General features: G+C 40.4%; 1 protein-coding gene across 1 annotated transcript in view; it reads left to right on the top strand.

Moving 5' to 3' along the window:
- LOC140196556 (5'-3' DNA helicase ZGRF1-like) overlaps positions 1-18,739 on the top strand; it is a 116,492-nt gene that overhangs the window by 13,819 nt on the left and 83,934 nt on the right. Inside the window, exons 6-12 of the mRNA XM_072255970.1 lie at positions 888-1,070; positions 1,170-2,598; positions 3,495-3,584; positions 6,206-6,270; positions 10,718-10,810; positions 18,256-18,352; positions 18,457-18,554. Of these exons, the coding sequence (XP_072112071.1) occupies positions 888-1,070; positions 1,170-2,598; positions 3,495-3,584; positions 6,206-6,270; positions 10,718-10,810; positions 18,256-18,352; positions 18,457-18,554 (2,055 nt within the window). The remainder of the gene's footprint in view (positions 1-887; positions 1,071-1,169; positions 2,599-3,494; positions 3,585-6,205; positions 6,271-10,717; positions 10,811-18,255; positions 18,353-18,456; positions 18,555-18,739) is intronic.

Genomic DNA, 18,739 nt, shown 5'->3' with positions numbered 1-18,739 from the left:
AGAAATTTCAGCCTTATCTTTACTTTTGAGGTTGACTATTCTATTTTTTTCTGGGAAACTGGAATGATCTACCCTCTTTAAACTTGAGCTTATTTATGACTGTTCACTTTGAAAGCTGTTAATTGTCTTTTCCCTTCCTAGCTCTGTAATTTTCTCTTGCTGTATGAACTTCCTGAGTACCTCTACTCCTTCAGTTTTGATGTCCTTATCTGTAAATTGAATTGTTCTACTATAGTGGCCATACAGTAATAACACTTAAAAGACACTTGGACAGGTACATGGATAGGAAAGATGTAGAGGGATATGGGAAATGTGTCCAAATGGGCAGCTTGGTCAGGCTGAATAGCCTGTTTTCATACTGTATTATGCTATGACCTCCACCTACCCAATTCCTAAGATCTAATAATGTCTCTACTCATCAGCTGTACTTCCCCATAATATATTTGTCTGATCAGGCACTGGTGGCATGGTGTGAAGTTTTGTTTGGTACTCCAATTGAATTGTAGAATGTTTTATAATGGAATTAGAGGCTTCTAATTACAAAGAAAGATGAAGGCAAGAGTAGCTAGTTGGCCTTTAAGCTATGTCAATCAGTATAATCATGGATGATCGTCAAACACAGTAAAATATTTCTGTTGTATCTCATTGTAATGGAGTAGTCCATCAAAACAGCATGTCCCTTGATGTCATCTCCTTTTAGAAATTTATTTTCTTCCTCAAAATATGTTCAGTGACTTGGCCTCTACAGGTCTCTATGATAGCAAATTCTGCACGTTCAAAATTGAATGAAGAAATTGTGCCTAACTCTTTGAGAATTTTGTAAGCTTCAATTAAATTCCCTCTCATTCTTCCAAATAATTTCGATATTGTTTTCTGCTGCTTGGTAGATAAAATCAGGCAAGGAATTTGAAAGCGATCGATATTTAATCACCGTTGAAAAGGAGAAAATATCTCAGGAACAGGGCACTAATTTTGTCAGTCAAGAAGTCACAAAACCTGTCAGAACTAATGTAATTCTCAAAAATCCAGCTGGATGTCACTTGCCTGTGGGTCTGAAACGAAAGTATATTGTAAGTAATGAATTTGTTGTAACTTTGCAATATATTTGTATGTTCATAATTATTTTCTTTAATATTATATTTTAATTTTGTTTAATGTAAATATTACAGGGCTTCCAAGGACCTCGGGAGATATCAAAGAAACTGACATTGGAGCAGAAAGATGAATTATGTGAAATGACTAAATCCCAGCAACCAATCACTTCACACCATCATCTTTATGCTACTTCACCCCTTTTTTCTACTATGTGTACAAAAGAAACCTTAAGTTATTCTGCTACTTTTCAAGAGGAATCTTCAGAAACAAATAAAAGATGTTCAAAAAGTGAAAGCACACTATGCTCTAAATTACCTGGCACACTGGCACTGAGTCATTACCCTAAGTTGAAGGACAGTGAAGAAATGAACACTTCTTATTCAACAGATGCTGGATTTACTACAATGGTTTCCATTTCAGTAGGGTGTTCCCATAATAATGGAACACATGAAAATAAGAGGAGCAAAGAACAAATTTTAGCACTTCTTGACAGAAAAAGTGGATCAAACTGTAGTACGTTAGAAGCTCTTCAAATTAATCCACAGGAGCCTACAGTTGACCCTCGCATTGCTCATACAACAGATGTACCTGACCGTCACACTGGTTTTCCTCCTTGTGAAACAGTGGATCCCAGACTGGTGCCACATCATGATATGGAATTGCTCACAGACTGTGATTTAACTGGAAAATTGTGTGAAAGTTTAGGTAGAGGAAGTTCTTGGAATAGTCAAGAAATGCAACAGAAGTGTGAGGAGAAGGAAGATTCATCTAATTTAAGCACAATTGATCAGACCAAACCAAGGGCGATTTGTACAACTGTCAGAGAAACAGTGGGTAATGTTTGCAAGGTAAATGAATGTTTTATCAAAGTGGATAATCCATCTGAGGAACTGCTTTCTACAACTGACAGTGATCATTTTAAGCAACCAATTGCACAAGTAGAATTGGACACCATGAACGCTAATAATTTTGCTAATATAAACTTTGATCTACTCGGTAAATGTATCTCCGAGAAAATTGGAACAACTAATCTGAATGAAAATGAAATATTACCACAGAGATCATTGAACATGCTTGGTACCTCTTCTCAATCCATTCCAGCACTTTCCGAACTTAAAGTTATGGAAGTCCATCAAGCCGAACTCATAGAATTGGAAGCTCAGTCACCTGCTGCTGAAGAGAAGGATTTGGATGTAGTTTTGCATGGAGAGAAACAAACTGAAATTAAATCCAGAACTCTCCAAGACACTGCAAGTTTATCAGAAAAATATTCTTCAGATGCGTGGAAGAAATCTTTACATGAACTGAAAGAGCACAGGTCAAAAACTGATGGCTACTCTTTCATTCATCCTCTAGAAGACACCATCTCAGTGTTAAAGTCTTTAGCTGAACATAGCACTGCAATAGAAAGCTTAGAAAAGCTTAATGTACAAAAACATGTAGACTGTGCAATTAATGGGGACCTGGAACAAGCATTTAATAAGTCAGAAGCAATTACTGGGGGTAAGAATGTGAATTTACGATTTGTTCATAAGAATAAGAAATGCAAGTAAGAGGAGCTATTGGGCTCCTTATGCCTTCACTGCTGTTCAATAAGCTGTGGCTGGTCTTTTACCTTGTGCCCTGTTCCTGCACCAATACTATATTTGCTCATTCTTTTCGTGTTCAACAGTATGTTCATCCCTTGAAAATACTGACTAACATTCTACGTTGCTGTTTTGGATGGAGAATTCTGATGATTCACTCCCCCTGTAGATGTAGAAATATTCTTATCATGGGCTGATTGGCCAACACGTTATTTTGAGATTGTGATCCTCTAGTTCCAGATACCTTTGCGAATGCTTCAATGAGTTTAATTCTCATTCTTCTAAATTTGAGTATAGGATAAATCTGTTTAATTTGTCATGTGACAAAATTCAGCATCCCAGGAATCAATCTGGGAACATTTGCGGCAGTTCCTCAGTCACAGGTGCACTTTCTTGGGTAAAGAGTTCAGACTTGTACATGGTATACCAAATGCATTCTCACCAGAGTCTTGTATAATTGGAGCAAGATATCTTTACTTCTATACGCTAATAGGCTTGCAATAAAGACCGCCACACCATTCTCAATGATTTGTGTGTAAGGACATCCAGATCCCTTTGACCATCAATTCCTTTTGAATACTGACCATTTGTGGGGGAAAACAAACTGGCTTTTAATTTTTTTTCTGCACAATTATAACCTCCCGTTTTTTGCATGTTATATTCCATCTGCTGTGCCCTTACTCATTCCTTAACTTGGCTATATCTCCCTAAAGTTCTGCACCCTTCTCACATCCCACATTACTACCCATCTTTATAAGTACTGTAGAATGATTTGTGAACTGTGAATGATTTACTTTTTAAAATTATGTTTAGGAATGAGTGCCAAGAATGAGGATTTAAAGTACTGTAATATTTTAAGCCAGAATCCTGGTTACTGCCCTCCAGATTATACTGCAGCTAAAGGTGAGAAACTGTAAAACAAGTACAAGTCTAACAGGCACTACATACTACATGGTGTGTATGCAACTAAATTTTTGCTTACTATGTAAGATAGGCGAATTAAATATTAATGAGAACAATGTATTGTCCATAATTTCAAGCTACAGAAGCATGACTGAGCAGATATAGATCTTCTAGAAGTATCTACAGAGTAAATGGAACAAATCTGTGTTTCGTATTTTAAACTTTTGCTACTTATTTAATGTTTTCTTTATATATAGTGCTGCTGAAAAACAGCAAGTTTCATGACATTTGTCAGTGATATCAAACCTGATTTTGATTCTGAAACTCCTGGAGCCAGAAAATCTTGGTAAAGAGGCGTGTCAAGCTATGTCATCAATTAATATAATAACCATATGATTACATTCCTAAATTTTCTTTGAGTTTGGTCTCTATTAGCTGCTTAGCAGTAAACATTCAGAACTATTCACACCGTCCACTTGCTGCATGTTGAATGCAGCCTTCATCTATATTGTTTTCTGAAGACACAGTGGTGTATTTCTGGAGGATGAAATAAATTGAACATCAGTATTAGCATAACTATTATATGAAAATGAAAAAATGCAGATGCTAGAAATCTAAGATGAAATCAAGAATTTCTAAAGTACTCAGTAGGTCAGGCAGGATGTATGGAAAGAGAAACAATTTTTCAGGTTGAACCACAAGCAAGAGAACCTGCAGGTGCTGAAAATACGAGCAACATTCACAAAATGCTGGAGGTAAAGAGAATCTGGTTTGCTTTGACAGATTGCCAATTCATAAGTTGAAAGGAAAGCAGGCACTGGGCCACAAAATGGAGGGGAACATTTTAAGGCTGGCATGCATATTTCAGGATCTTAATCAAGAAATGACAGGCAGTCAATGTGTATATTATAAATAATGCTGTCTGACCTGTATAATTACTGCAAGATATCTAAGATTGGCTTAGTTAGTAAGAAGAATAAACAAAAGTCCTGCAAGTCCTGCTCCCTTCTGTTCTTCAGTGATTCTTCTGAAAACTCAACCAATACACTTGCTCTTTAATGTAAATATCTAATCAGCTAATCATGTGGCAGCAACTCAATATGTAAAAGCATGCAAACATGATTAAGAGATTCAGTTGTTTTTCAGACCAAACATCAAAATGGGGAAGAAATGTGATCCAATTGACTTTGACCATGGAATAATTGTTGCTGCCAGACATGGTAGTTTGAGTATATCCAGAGACTGATGATTTCCTGGTGATGATTTCCTGGAGTTTTCACAGACAACGGTCTCTTGAGTTTATGGAGAATGGTGTAGAAAAACCAAAAAAAAAATTCCAGCCAGCAGCAGTTCTGTGAGCAAAAATGCCTTGTTCTTGAGAGAGGTCAGAGAAGAATGGCCAAACTGGTTCAAGTTGACAGGAACACAACAGTAATTCAAATAACCATGTGTTACAGCAGTGGTGTGCAGAAGAGCATCTCTGAATGAGCAGCACGTTGAACCTAGAAGGGGATGAGCTACAGCAGCAGAAGACCACAAGCATAGACTCAGTGGTCACTTTATTAGGTATAGGAAGTACCTAATAAAGTGGTCACTGAGTGTATATTCTTACGAATATTTGAATAATCGGACAAGCTCAAACAATAGCTTCCATAATTGAAGAACTCAAATGTCATTGACAAGTAATAAAGAGTGAGATCCGATGTAGATTGGGAGACCACTTCACTAAGCACCAGAAAAAGTGGGATCTCCCAGTGGCCACCCATTTTAATTCCACTTCCCATTCCAGTATATCCATCCATGACTTCCTCTACTGTCGCGATATGGCCACACTCAGGTTGGAGGGACAACACCTTGTGTTCTGTCTGGGTAGCCTCCAACCTGATGGCAGGAACATTGATATCTTGAACGTCCGGTTCCTTCACCATTCCCCATCCCCCTTTCCTCCCTCACCTATCTCCATGTCTACCCAGCATCTCTCTCTGGTGCTTCTCCCCATTCCCATTCTTCCATGGCCTTCTGTCCTCTCCTATCAGTTTCCCCCTTCTCCAGCTCTTTATCTCTTTCACCAATCAACTTCCCAACTCTTTACTTCACCCCTCCTCCCCCCTCCCCTCCCGGTTTCACCTAACACCTTGAGTTTCTCCCACCCCTCCCCCACCCTTTTACTCTGACTTCTCATTTTTTTTCCCGTTCTGCTGAAGGGGCTTAGCCCGAAATGTTGACTGTACAATACAACTGCCTGGCCTGCTGAGTTCCTCCAGCATCTTGTGTGAGTTTGTTAAAGAGTGATCAACTGGGTGACGCTTCAAAGGATTTCTAGCACCTCTAGAATTCTGTCCGAAATTAATTGGTATTTTTAGGAAAGGAAGGAACAAGTGTTTTCATTGAATATGATATTTAATATTAAATAGTTGCTGCTTCAACATGAGTAAAGCTATTAATTCTGCTGTACAGAAAGCTTGCACAACTAAAATAACTAAATTAACTTTATTTCTAGAAATTAGACTTTTTGTTTTAGAAGTGAAAATTTTGAAATCAACTTTTTTTTCATGACATATATTGTCTCTGAAAGTCTGCTACTTAATTGTTCACTAATGATTACAAATATCTTTTCTCAGTTTCAGCAGAACCTTCTTCCCATTGTCGAAGGAATTCATCCACGGAATTCCCCTATCTGGCTGAGGTATGGTAGATGCTTCTAGTTTGGATACAAGTTGCAGTTTCATATTTACCTTGTAAAGAATTGTACCACGCGGTGAAATACTGTATTGCTTCTTTTAAAGCTTATTCTTGCTTTGGATGTGTATAGACATGTTGCCTTTCTGATGGATAATACAAAAATAGCACGATCCATGCCCATAATGACAGAGCTAAGTGCTATTGAGTATTATGAAAATAATGTTTTAAGATTTATTATTAAAATCTACAAATGTTATGACCATATGATGAGTGTGAAATATTACTGCAATGTGATGTGAAATAAAATTTTTGTGCTACAGAATGATTTTCATGTTGTGGTATTAATTCAGTTTTAATCATGGTATGTGGCTAACTAGTTGTATCTTTGTAAAAAAAAGTATTTAAAAGGAGGTTTGCCTTTTAATTTTCACTGTGTATAAGATAAACTTTAGAGATGTTCTGTAAGGAGCAGACTAATTACCGACCAAGAATTGATCATACAGGCTTCCTTTTTACAGGGAAGTTCTATTTATACAAATAGGAATTATTTATTTTCTCTCAAATTCACCAAATTCTTTTTTTTATAGTAATTCTTTTGATACTGAGTATATAGGGAAGTTTGGCCGGGTGGTTTCAGAATTGGCTTGCCTACAGAAAAGCAGAGGGTCGTGGTGGAGGGAGTACATTCAGATTAGAGGATTGTGACTAGTGGTGTCCCACAAGAATCGGTTCTGGGACCTCTACTTTTCATGATTTTTATTAACAACCTGGATATGGGGTTAGAAGGGTGGGTTGGCAAGTTTGCAGACGACACAAAGGTTGGTGGTGTTGTGGATAGTGTAGAGGATTGTCGAAGTTTGCAGGGAGACATTGATAGGATGCAGAAGTGGGCTGAGAAGTGGCAGATGGAGTTCAACCTGGAAAAGTGTGAGGTGGTACACTTTGGAAGGACAAACTCCAAGGCGGAGTACAAAGTAGTGTGATACTTGGATACTTGGTAGTGTGGAGGAGCAGAGGGATCTGAGGGTACATGCCCACAGATCCCTGCAAGTTGCCTCACAGGTGGATAGGGTAGTTAAGAAAGCTTATGAGGTGTTAGCTTTCATAAGTCAAGGGATAGAGTTTAAGAGTCGCAAGGTAGTGATGCAGCTCTATAAAACTCTGGTCAGGCCACACTTGGAGTACTGTGTCCAGTTCTGGTTGCCTCACTATAGGAAGGATGTGGAAGCAGTGGAAAGGGTACAGAGGAGATTTACCAGGATGCTGCCTAGTTTAGAGAGTATGGATTATGATCAGAGATTAAGGGAGCTAGGGCTTTACTCTTTGGAGAGGAGGAGGATGAGAGGAGACATGATAGAGGTGTACAAGATAATAAGAGGAATAGATAGAGTGGATAGCCAGCGCCTCTCCCCCAGGGCACCACTGCTCAATACAAGAGGACATGGCTTTACGGTAAGGGGTGGGAAGTTCAAGGGGGATATTAGAGGAAGGTTTCTTACTCAAGAGAGTGGTTGGTGCATGGAATGCACTGCCTGAGTCGGTGGTGGAGACAGATACACTAGTGAAGTTTAAGAGACTACTAGACAGGTATATGGAGGAATTTAAGGTGGGGGGTTATATGGGAGGCAGGGTTTAAGGGTTGGCACAACATTGTGTGCCGAAGGGCCTGTACTGGCCTGTACTATTCTATGTTCTATATAAGGTGCTGTTCCTTCGTTTGTTTTCCATCATTCCACAACCCTCTCTGCAACTTAAAAATAACTTCTATCCCTCTTTGCCCAGATCTGGTGAAGGGCCTTTGACCCAAAGCATTTAAAAAATCTTCTGCTCCTGACTTGTACCTTGTATATTCTGGAATAGCTTTAGGGTATCAGGAGCTGAGCAACTAGCAGCAGGATACCTTGCCTCTGGCCTGTTCTGGTAGCCACAATACATAGCTTTTGGTCAGTGTGATCATCAGTATGTGATGGCAAGGGACTTGGCAACGGTAATGACATAGGATTTCAAAGAAGTTCATTTGACTCATCCATGCTGCCTCTCAGAACAATCTGATCAATCCTAAATCTCTCCTGTATAACATTCCCTTCAGCTCCTAAACAAGATTCTGCAGATGCTGGAAATCTATAGTAACACACACAAAATGCTGGATGAACTCAGCAGGTCAGGCAGCATCTATGAAAAGGAATAAAGATTCTGCAGATTTTCTTCTATCCATCTATAGCAGTGGCCAGTTAATCTTCCAGTGAGTACAAATTTAGACAGAAACCTGAGTCCTAGGGTTTGCAGAATCCTGGAACTCCCTCCTGTGCTACTATGCAGCCAAGGGTAAGTGTTAGATTCTTGTTGGAGATGATCATTGTCTGGTACAGCATCAATGATGCCATATTTACTCATCCTATCTTGGTACGATGAGCAGTTACTCATCTATCTAAACAAAATTAGTTATTTGGTTCAAAGTTCAAAGTAAACCCTCTCTGCAACTTAAAAATAACTTGTATTTCTCTTTGACTCAAAGCATTTACAAAATCTTTTGTTTCATTTCGTGCTTCTGACTTATTCCTGGTATATTCTGGAATTATCAAAGTACAGTACATTTATGTCACCGTAGGCAACCCCGAGATTGATTTTTTTTGTGGGCATTCACAGTAAGTACAAGAAACACAATAGAATCTAAAAAAGACTGCACCCAACAGGGCACAAATAACCTATGTGCAAAAGACAAACTGTAAATACAAAAAGAAAAAAAAAGTATTAATAATAATAAATAAGCAATAAATATTGAGAACCTGAGTTGAAGAACCATTGAATATTTAGTCCAAAATTGTAATGATGTCTGAAGCCAAGTCGTCCTGAAAAAGATACAAACTGGGCATCGGTGAGGGTATTGTTGAGTAGTTGGTATTTGTAACCATTGTCAATTACTATTTCCAATATTTTACTGATGATTGAAAGAAGACTGCAGTAATTAGATTACATTTGTTGGTGCTTGCTGTGGTCTTTTAAAATTGTTGGCTTCGTGTATGAATTCTGATAAGTCTATCTATGCTCCAATTAAATGTCAGGCTCGGTTATGTAACAGTTTTGCCAGTATCTAACCAGGAATTTTCTTTGGCCCTGATGAAGGAACACCTCTTGTTTACTTTCCAGAGGATAACAAGGAATGGATAAGTTTTAGAGTGGAAACCTTCTGTCATTAGTCACTGGTGCTAAAGTAGGATCCTTCTCAAATGGACTAATGTCAGCAAGCAAGGGGATAAACAGTGAAGTTTTGGGATCGCACAGCACAGAAAGAGTCTTTCAGTCCACTGTCCATACACTGGTTCATTCTTAAAGCATTCTTCTTTGTTTCTTTTTCTCACAGCTAGGAAAAATTTCCTTAAAAAGTATTCCATTTGTTTTAATTATTAATGAACACACTTGAGTATTCTTTATTGCAGTACGTTCCATTGAAAAAGTTGTTTAATCTGGAATGCACCACCCCTAATATTTTCAGCAATTTTTAGTAGTAATCAGTTTAAACAGTCATTTCACTCTCCATTCTTTTGACAAAAGCTGAAAACTTCCTGTAATGGAGCAAGACACCTCTGATAGAAGTTTCTGGATTTCATTAATTTGGTAATTGGAAATGCCAGAATGCTGTCCATTTTGGGCCATGGTTCTGAAACCTCTACTTCTATGATTATGATTTTGTCTAGATTTTGTTAAACAACGACCATATTTTGAAAAAAAATTTCAATATTTTAAAACAACAGTTAATAGTGCTATATTGTAGAAATATATGAGTATTTCCGACCATTTTCTCATGTGGTGATTATATTGAGTAAAGCCCACATAATTTGTGGTTAGAATGAGTTACCTTTGTCTGCTTTTGCATACTTATAGTGATGTCAAGGAACCACAGAATGGGAAACTTGCTATTTGTCTCAGCTAAAGTGTAGTAACTGTCCTAGGTGACTGAAAGAAAGAAAAAAAGTGGTAATTTACATGAAAGTAATAAACCAAAAATATCTATATAAACCACATTACTTTGTGTTTTTTTTTCTTTCCAAGGCTTCAACCAATGTGTATTCCTCCTTTGGCAATAATATTTTGTCTGGTCATTTCATGTCACTGTTTGTACCAACTTGTTGAGTACATACTGACCTACTACAATATTTTAATCAATACTGCAGTGACAACAATTCAAGTAAATAATAGGCAGTTTGTGAAAACTGTCACATATGTTTTTCATCTTTCTTACAAACTGTATATCATTTACAGTAATAAAAATAGTGCATGTTCTTCATTCATTTTGCTATTTTAATTAATAACCATTCAGCAAAATTGAAGTTCACTTGCATTCTCTGTACTATTTGTAGTTTTTAACTAACCGTTGAGAACAAGATTAATGTGTTAGGCAGCAACATCCTAGTTAAATCATGAAAATGATTTTATGAAATGTTTAACTTTAGGCTGCAAAATATGTTGGAATGTTTGAAGGACAGTTAAATGATAACTGTGTTGAAAGAGTAACAGTTTCTGAGAGACCACTTAGAGCACTACAGGTAAGATAATGTATATTTATTGTGTAAGTGGAATACAATATCTGTGATGCTAAAATATAAAACATTTACTTTGCTAACCAATAAGTATCTTTTGAGTTTTTTAACATCTAATAATGCTCCATGAAATTTGTTGAAATGCTTTGATATTGAAAACTGCCTTTAAATACAAACTGAGAGCAAGTTAAATTCAGTAAGTATTAAGTAAGTAACTGTACTTGGGTTAATTGCTCTGTATTCTACTTCACTATTTTCTACTCTCTTGAAGAGGCTGACTTGCCTGTAAGTCCAGGTATAGCAGCAGCATCTAAAACTTTAACAAATTGCCACCCTTTTATTCATCCTCTCCCCTCCTTCTCACTATTTTCACTATCAGTTAGGTTGCATGTTTCATGCATTGCCCAAATCTCCTTTCTGTTGATAAATTAGTGTAATGATAAGTCTTAGTCTGTTGCTTTTCTTTGCAATTTATTCTTTATGTTACAGTCATAGAATAACACAGCACAGAAATAGGCCCTTCTGCCTAACTGGTCTATGCTAACTGTAACACCTTCCCTGCTAGTCCTGGTTACCCTTGTTCAGCCCTTAATCCTCCAAGCCCTTCCCCTCTGTGTACCTTTCCAACTGCTTCTTAAATATTACAATTATACTCCCCTTGACCACTTCCTCTGGCACCTTGTTTCAGGTATTCACTACCCTCTGTGTAAAGAAGTTACCTTGCGTCTCTTTTAAATCTTTCCCTTTTACCTTGTACCTGTGCCCTCTAGTTTGGGAATCTCAAACCCAGGGAAAAGACGTGCTACGTGATTAGTGATGGTAAGAATTGGAGGAGATGGCAGTTGAATGCATGGCTGAGGAGTTGGTGCAGGGAGCAGGGTTTGAGATTTTTGGATCATTGGGATCTCTTCTGGGGAAGGTGGGACCTGTACAGATTGGATGGGTTGCACCTGAACTCGAGGGGGAGCAATATCCTTGCAGGTAGGTTTGCTAGCATGGATCAGGAGGGTTTAAACTAATTGGCAAGGGGGATGGGACCCGGAGCGATAGAGCAGTGAAAGAAGTGCATGGAGTAAAGCCAGATCTAACATACAGAGAGGCTTTGAGGAAAGAGAAGCAGAATAAAGGGTGTAAAGGTAGTAAGGTAGAAGGGCTAAAGTGCGTGTACTTCAATGTAAGAAGCATCAGGAACAAAGGTGATGAACTGAAAGCTTGGATACATACATGGAATTATGATGTAGTGGCCATTACAGAGACTTGGCTGGCACCAGGACAGTAATGGATTCTCAATATTCCTGGATTTTAGAGCTTTAAAGGGGATGGGGGGGGGGAGGGGAGGAGGGGTGGCATTACTGGTCAGGGATACTATTACAGCTACAGAAAGAGTGGGTAATGTAGCAGGATCTTCTTTTGAGTCAGTATGGGTGGAAGTCAGGAACAGAAAGGGAGCAGTTACTCTATTGGGAGTATTCTATAGGCCCCCTGGTAGGAGCAGACTATGCACTTAGATAGATAGAATAGTACAGCACACTACAGGCCCTTTGGCCCACAATGTTGTGATGACTCTCAAACCCTGCCTCCCATATAACCCCCCACCTTAAATTCCTCCATATACCTGTCTAGTAGTCTCTTAAACTTCACTAGTGTATCTGCCTCCACCACTGACACGGGCAGTGCATTCCATGCACCAACCACTCTCTGAGTAAAAAACTTTCCTCTAATATCCCCCTTGAACTTCCCACCCCTTACCGTAAAGCCTTGTCCTCTTGTATTGAGCAGTGGTGCGCTGGGGAAGAGGTGCTGGCTATCCACTCTATCTATTCCTCTTAATATCATGTACACCTCTATCATGTCTCCTCTCATTCTCCTCCTCTCCAAAGAGTAAAGCCCTAGCTCCCTTAATCTCTGATCAAAATCCATACTCTCTAAACCAGGCAGCATCCTGGTAAATCTCCTCTGTACCCTTTCCAATGCTTCCACATCCTTCCTATAGTGAGGCGACCAGAACTGGACACAGTACTCCAAGTGTGGCCTAACCAAAGCTTTATAGAGCTGCAACATTACTTCGTGATTCTTAAACTCTATCCCTCGACTTATGAAAGCCAACACCCCATAAGCTTTCTTAACTACTCCATCTACCTGTGAGGCAACTTTCAGGGATCTGTGGACATGTACCCCCAGATCCCTCTGTTCCTCCACACTACCAAGTATCCTGCCATTTACTTTGTACTCTGCCTTGGAGTTTGTCCTTCCAAAGCGTACCACCTCACACTTCTGCAGGTTGAACTCCATCTGCCACTTCTCAGCCCGCTTCTGCATCGTACCAAAGTCTCTCGGCAATCTTTGACAATCCTCTACACTACCTACACCACCAACCTTTGTGTCGTCTGCAGACTTGCCAACCCACCCTTCTACCCCCACATCCAGGTCGTTAATAAAAATCACAAAAAGAAGAGATCCCAGAACAGATCCTTGTCGGACACCACTAGTCACAACCCTCCAATCTGAATGTACTCCCTCCACCACGACCCTCTGCCTTCTGCAGGCAAGCCAATTCTGAATCCACCTGGCCAAACTTCCCTGGATCCCATGCCTTCTGACTTTCTGAATAAGCCTACCACGTGGAACCTTGTCAAATGCCTTACTAAAATCCATATAGATCACATCCACTGCACTACCCTCATCTATACTCCTGGTCACCTCCTCAAAGAACTCTGTCAGGCTTGTTGGACACGATCTGCCCTTCATAAAGCCATGCTGACTGTCCATGATCAGACCATGATTCTCTAAATGCCCATAGATCCTATCTCTAAGAATCTTTTCCAACAGCTTTCCCAGCACAGACGTAAGGCTCACTGGTCTATAATTACCCGGACTATCCCTACTACCTTTTTTGAACAAGGGGACAACATTCGCCTCCCTCCAATCCTCCGGTACCATTCCCGTGGTCAACGAGGACATAAAGATCCTAGCCAGAGGCTCAGCAATCTCTTCCCTCACCTCGTGGAGCAGCCTGGGGAATAAGCCCCGGGGACTTATCTGTCCTAATGTATTTTAACAACTCCAATACCTCCTCTGCCTTAATATCAACATGCTCCAGAACATCAACCTCACTCATATTGTCCTCCCGTCATCAAGTTCCCTCTCATTGGTGAATACCGAAGAGAAGTATTCATTGAGGACCTCACTCACTTCCACAGCCTCCAGGCACATCTTCCCACCTTTATCTCTAATTGGTCCTACCTTCACTCCTGTCATCCTTTTTTTCTTCACATAATTGAAGAATGCCTTGGTGTTTTCCTTTACCCTACTCGCCAAGGCCTTCTCATGCCCCCTTCTTGCTCTTCTCAGCCCTTTCTTAAGCTCCTTTCTTGCTTCCCTATATTCCTCAATAGACCCATCTGATCCTTGCTTCCTAAACCTCATGTATGCTGCCTTCTTCCACCTGACTAGATTTTCCACCTCACTTGTCACCCATGGTTCCTTCACCCTACCATTCTTTATCTTCCTCACCGGGATAAATTTACCCCTAACATCCTGCAAGAGAGCTCTAAACATCGACCACATGCCCATAGTACATTTTCCTGCAAAAACATCTTCCCAATTCACACCTGCAAGTTCTAGCCTCATAGCCTCATAATTTGCCCTTCTCCAATTAAAAATTTTCCTGTCCTCTCTGATTCTGTCCTTTTCTATGATAATGCTAAAGGCCAGGAAGCAGTGGTCACTGTCCCCCAGATGCTCACCCACTGAGAGATCTGTGACCTGACCCAGTTCGTTACCTAATACTAGATCTAGTATGGCATTCCCCGAGTCGACCTGTCAATATACTGGGACAGGAATCCGTCCTGGACACACTTAACAAACTGCCCCATCTAAACCCTTGGAACTAATCAGGTGCCAATCAATATTAGGGAAGTTAAAGTCACCCATGATAACAACCCTGTTATTTTTGCACCTTTACAAAATCTGCCTCCCAATCTGCTGCTGTGTATCTCTGCTGCTACCAGGGGGCCTATAGAATACCCCCAATAGAGTAACTGCTCCCTTCCTGTTCCTGACTTCCACCCATACGGACTCAAAAGAGGATCCTGCTCCCTCCCCTTTCTGTAGCTGTAATAGTATCCCTGACCAGTAATGCCACCCCTCCTCCCCTTTTTCCCCCCTCTGTCCCTTTTAAAGCACTGAAATCCAGGAATATTGAGAATCCATTCCTGCCCTGGTGCCAGCCAAGTCTCTATAATAGCCACTACGTCATAATTCCATGTATGTATCCAAGCTCTCAGTTCATCATCTTTGTTCCTGATGCTTCTTGCATTGAGGTACACACACTTTAGCCCTTCTACCTTTCTACCTTTTACACTGATTATTCTGCTTCTCTTTCCTCAAGGCCTCTTTATATGTTAGATCTGGCTTTACTCCATGCACTTCTTTCACTGCTCTATCGCTCCGGGTCCCATCCCCCTTGCCAATTAGTTTAAACGCTCCCGAACCATGCTAGCAAACCTACCTGCAAGGATATTGCTCCCCCTCGAGTTCAGGTGCAACCCATCCAATCTGTACAGGTCCCACCTTCCCCAGAAGAGATCCCAATGATCCAAAAATCTAAAACCCTGCTCCCTGCACCAACTCCTCAGCCACGCATTCAACTGCCATCTCCTCCAATTCTTACCATCACTGTCACGTAGCACTGGCAGCAATCCTGAGAACGCCACCTTTGAGGTCCTGTTCTTCACCTGCCTAGTTCCCGAAACTCACACTTCAGGACCTCATCCCTGTTCCTGCCTATGTCGTTGGTACCAACATGTATCACGACTTCTGGTTGCTTTCCCTCTCGTGCCAGGATGACATGCACCCGGTCAGAGACATCCCGGACCCTGGCACCTGGGAGGCAACAAACCATGCAGGTGTCCTTCTCATGTCCATAAAACCTCCTGTCTGTTCCCCTGACTGTAGAGTCTCCAATGACGACAGCTCTCCTCTTCTCCGTCCCACCCTTCTTCACCACAGGGTCTGACTCCGTGCCAGAGGCCCTGCCACCGTGACTCACACCTGGTCAGTCATCCCTGCCAACAGTATCCAGGACGGTAAACTTATTATTCAGGGGAACAGCTACGGGGGTGCTCTGCGCTCCCTGTCTAGTCACCTTCACTTTCCCCCCTCTGACTGTAACCCAATGACCTGCTTCCGGCAGCCTAGGTGTGACTATCTCCCTGTAGCTCTCACCTATGACTGCCTCATTCTCCATTATGAGTCGAAGGTTATCCAGCTGCTGCTCCAGATTCCTTACATGGTCTTCCAGCTCGCCCAGCCGCATGCACTTCTGGCAGATGTGACTCTGCGGGAGAGGGGCGTTCCCCCAAGACTGCCACATCTCACATGAGAGACACATCACCGTCTCAGGAGGCATTGTAAAGACTAACTGGGAGCAAGCTTGTCCTCTGCCTCTTCTCGTCGAAGCCTCTCGAGTCAAAGCCTCAAAGCTCCACTCCTTCACTGGCCCACTCACTCACTGGCTGCTTCCCACAGGCCGCTCCGCTTGAGCTACCCCTCTATTTATCTGTTTGAGTTTTTCAAAATGCTTGAACGGCCAGGCCCCTACGTTCTGCCTTGCCTTTCACTGCCTAGGTCCTACTCTGGTTTGACTGTCCAAAATGCATTACCTCACATTTATCTGAGTTGAAATCTATTTTCCATTCCTCAGCCCATCTCCCTAACTGATAAAGATGTCCATGTAGTTTATTATAACATGTTTTATGTTCAACCAAACCTTCCAATTCAATATCATCAGCAAACTTGCTAATCATGCCATGTACATTCACGTCCAAATCATTTTCATAACTAATGAATAACAGGTCCTAACACTGACCTTTGGGCCACCTTACTAGTCGCAGGCCTCCAGTCGTAAAATTGACTTTCAATCGTCATGCTCTGTTTTCTATCGTCGAGCCAATTCTTAATTTACCTCACCAGACAACATTTACTGCCCTACCTTCATCTCCAAGTTAATTCTTTAAAAAGCTCCAAATGATTTGTAAGACATGACCTCTCACATACAAAACCATGCTGACTATTCCTAGTTAGACCTTCACTATCCAACTGGTGGTACATCTTGCCCCTCAGACTTCCCTTGAATAAATGCCTTACAGCTGAAAGGGCTCACCAGCCTGTGTTTTCCTGGCCCATCCTCACTACACTTCTTGAACTGTGGAATAACATTATCCACCCTTTAAACTTCTGAATTTTACTAGTGACTAATAACGAAGAAAATATCTCTGTAAAAGCCTCTGCATTTTCTTCCCTTGCCTTCTGGCCTTCCATAAGCTTTAGGGGTGCACCTGGTCAGGCCCTGGGGTTATGCCCAGCTTAATGCGCTTCAAGGCCGCAAGTACTTCCTTCCTCTTAATATGCATGTGATCCAAGACCTCAGTAGATAATTACTGTTATTTCTTTGACATCCATGGTCTTCTCCTTTGTAAACACCGAGGGGAAATAGACCTTAACAATCTTATGTCAGCTCCTGTAGCTTCACACATAGGTGGCCCTGATGTATTTAAGAAAGAGCAATTTCACTGTGCCTCAGTGACTTGATCTAAAAAGCTATTTGTAATGAATGTGACTCAGCATTGATAGCAACAACAAATTAAAGTACTCTTAATGTTGTAATAGGTCCTAAAGCAGTTCAGATTCTTTCCTTTTCCCTTGTCCTTGGCAGTGAGGTTCACTGTAATCAAAGTGGTCACCTGACTGATCTCATGGCTAATCAAGTCTTGGTAATTAGCCTCACATTTATTTTATTATTTGGCAGTTGTTTTAGTCATTCTTATTACCAGGACAATTTCATATTATTGTTTGCTTTTTTAGTTTAAAAAAAAAATCAATGCATGGACATTTTTCAAAAAAAACGTTATTGATACTACTTTTGAAATAAAACCTTTGTGGTATATAGTAAATTTCTGAAGAGTTTAGCACATTTACACAGGCAGCTGAATTTAAAGGGTACCAGGTGAAGGGCTCAGCAACCAGTGACACAGTGATCAGAGTTCCAACAGATGAATTAGAACTTGACGAAGACTTTGACACTTTGCATCAAATTCCAAGACGTTTGACAACAGAGACCAGTTTTGTATCATCAAGAAGTTCAAACAATGGCTTGTTTAAGGTAGGGCTAATCCTAGAACTGTTCATTTTTAAGCTATAGTATTGTCTAAGGAGTCTACGTTCTTCTCACGACTGCATGAGTTTCCTCCGGGTGCTCCAATTTTCTCCCACAGTCCAATGACATACCGGTTGGTAGGTTAACTAGTCATTGTAAATTGTCCCATGATTAGGCTAGCATTAAATTGGGGGATTGCTGGGCCACCTGGCTTGAAGGGCTGGAAGGGCCTATTCCACACTGCATGTCAGTAAATAAATAGTATTCAGATTTATAAGTGCAAAATTTTGAAAAGATTTCAGATTTACCAATGGATGCACCAAGTCTCCAAGATGAGAGCAATTTTAAAGCTGCTACAGAAAACGTGTGTGCTTGGTATGAAGATGATCAAGGTATTTTGTTTTCATTTGAGGTTGATCTCTGTCTAATGACTAAATCTTTTCAATAACTATTAAAATTTTTCTTTCATTTTATACCCTACGTTTTCTTTTCCTAGTACCAGTGGATCCTGTTTTATCATCATACATTCCTGGTCGGCTTAGTTCTTCTGCTTCGCATTCTGACTTTGAACCCATGCAGTGGAACTTTCACAAGGTTAAATTAATTTGAATTATATCATTATGAAACAATAGAGATGTTTACTTGAGACTAGAACTTCTACGTAAGCCATAAAGAAACAATTCTTGTTTTCCACAAAATAAAGAAACACCATTGACAAATTTATGTTCCCAAATCACATTTCAACATCACAAATCATATCAACTTGGAAGCTTCTTATT

This window comes from Mobula birostris, chromosome 4 (assembly GCF_030028105.1).
Source record: "Mobula birostris isolate sMobBir1 chromosome 4, sMobBir1.hap1, whole genome shotgun sequence".
In the NCBI taxonomy this organism is placed as follows: domain Eukaryota; kingdom Metazoa; phylum Chordata; class Chondrichthyes; order Myliobatiformes; family Myliobatidae; genus Mobula; species Mobula birostris.
Note: the sequence above shows the minus strand (reverse complement) of the source record. Positions and strands in the feature narration are given on the sequence as shown.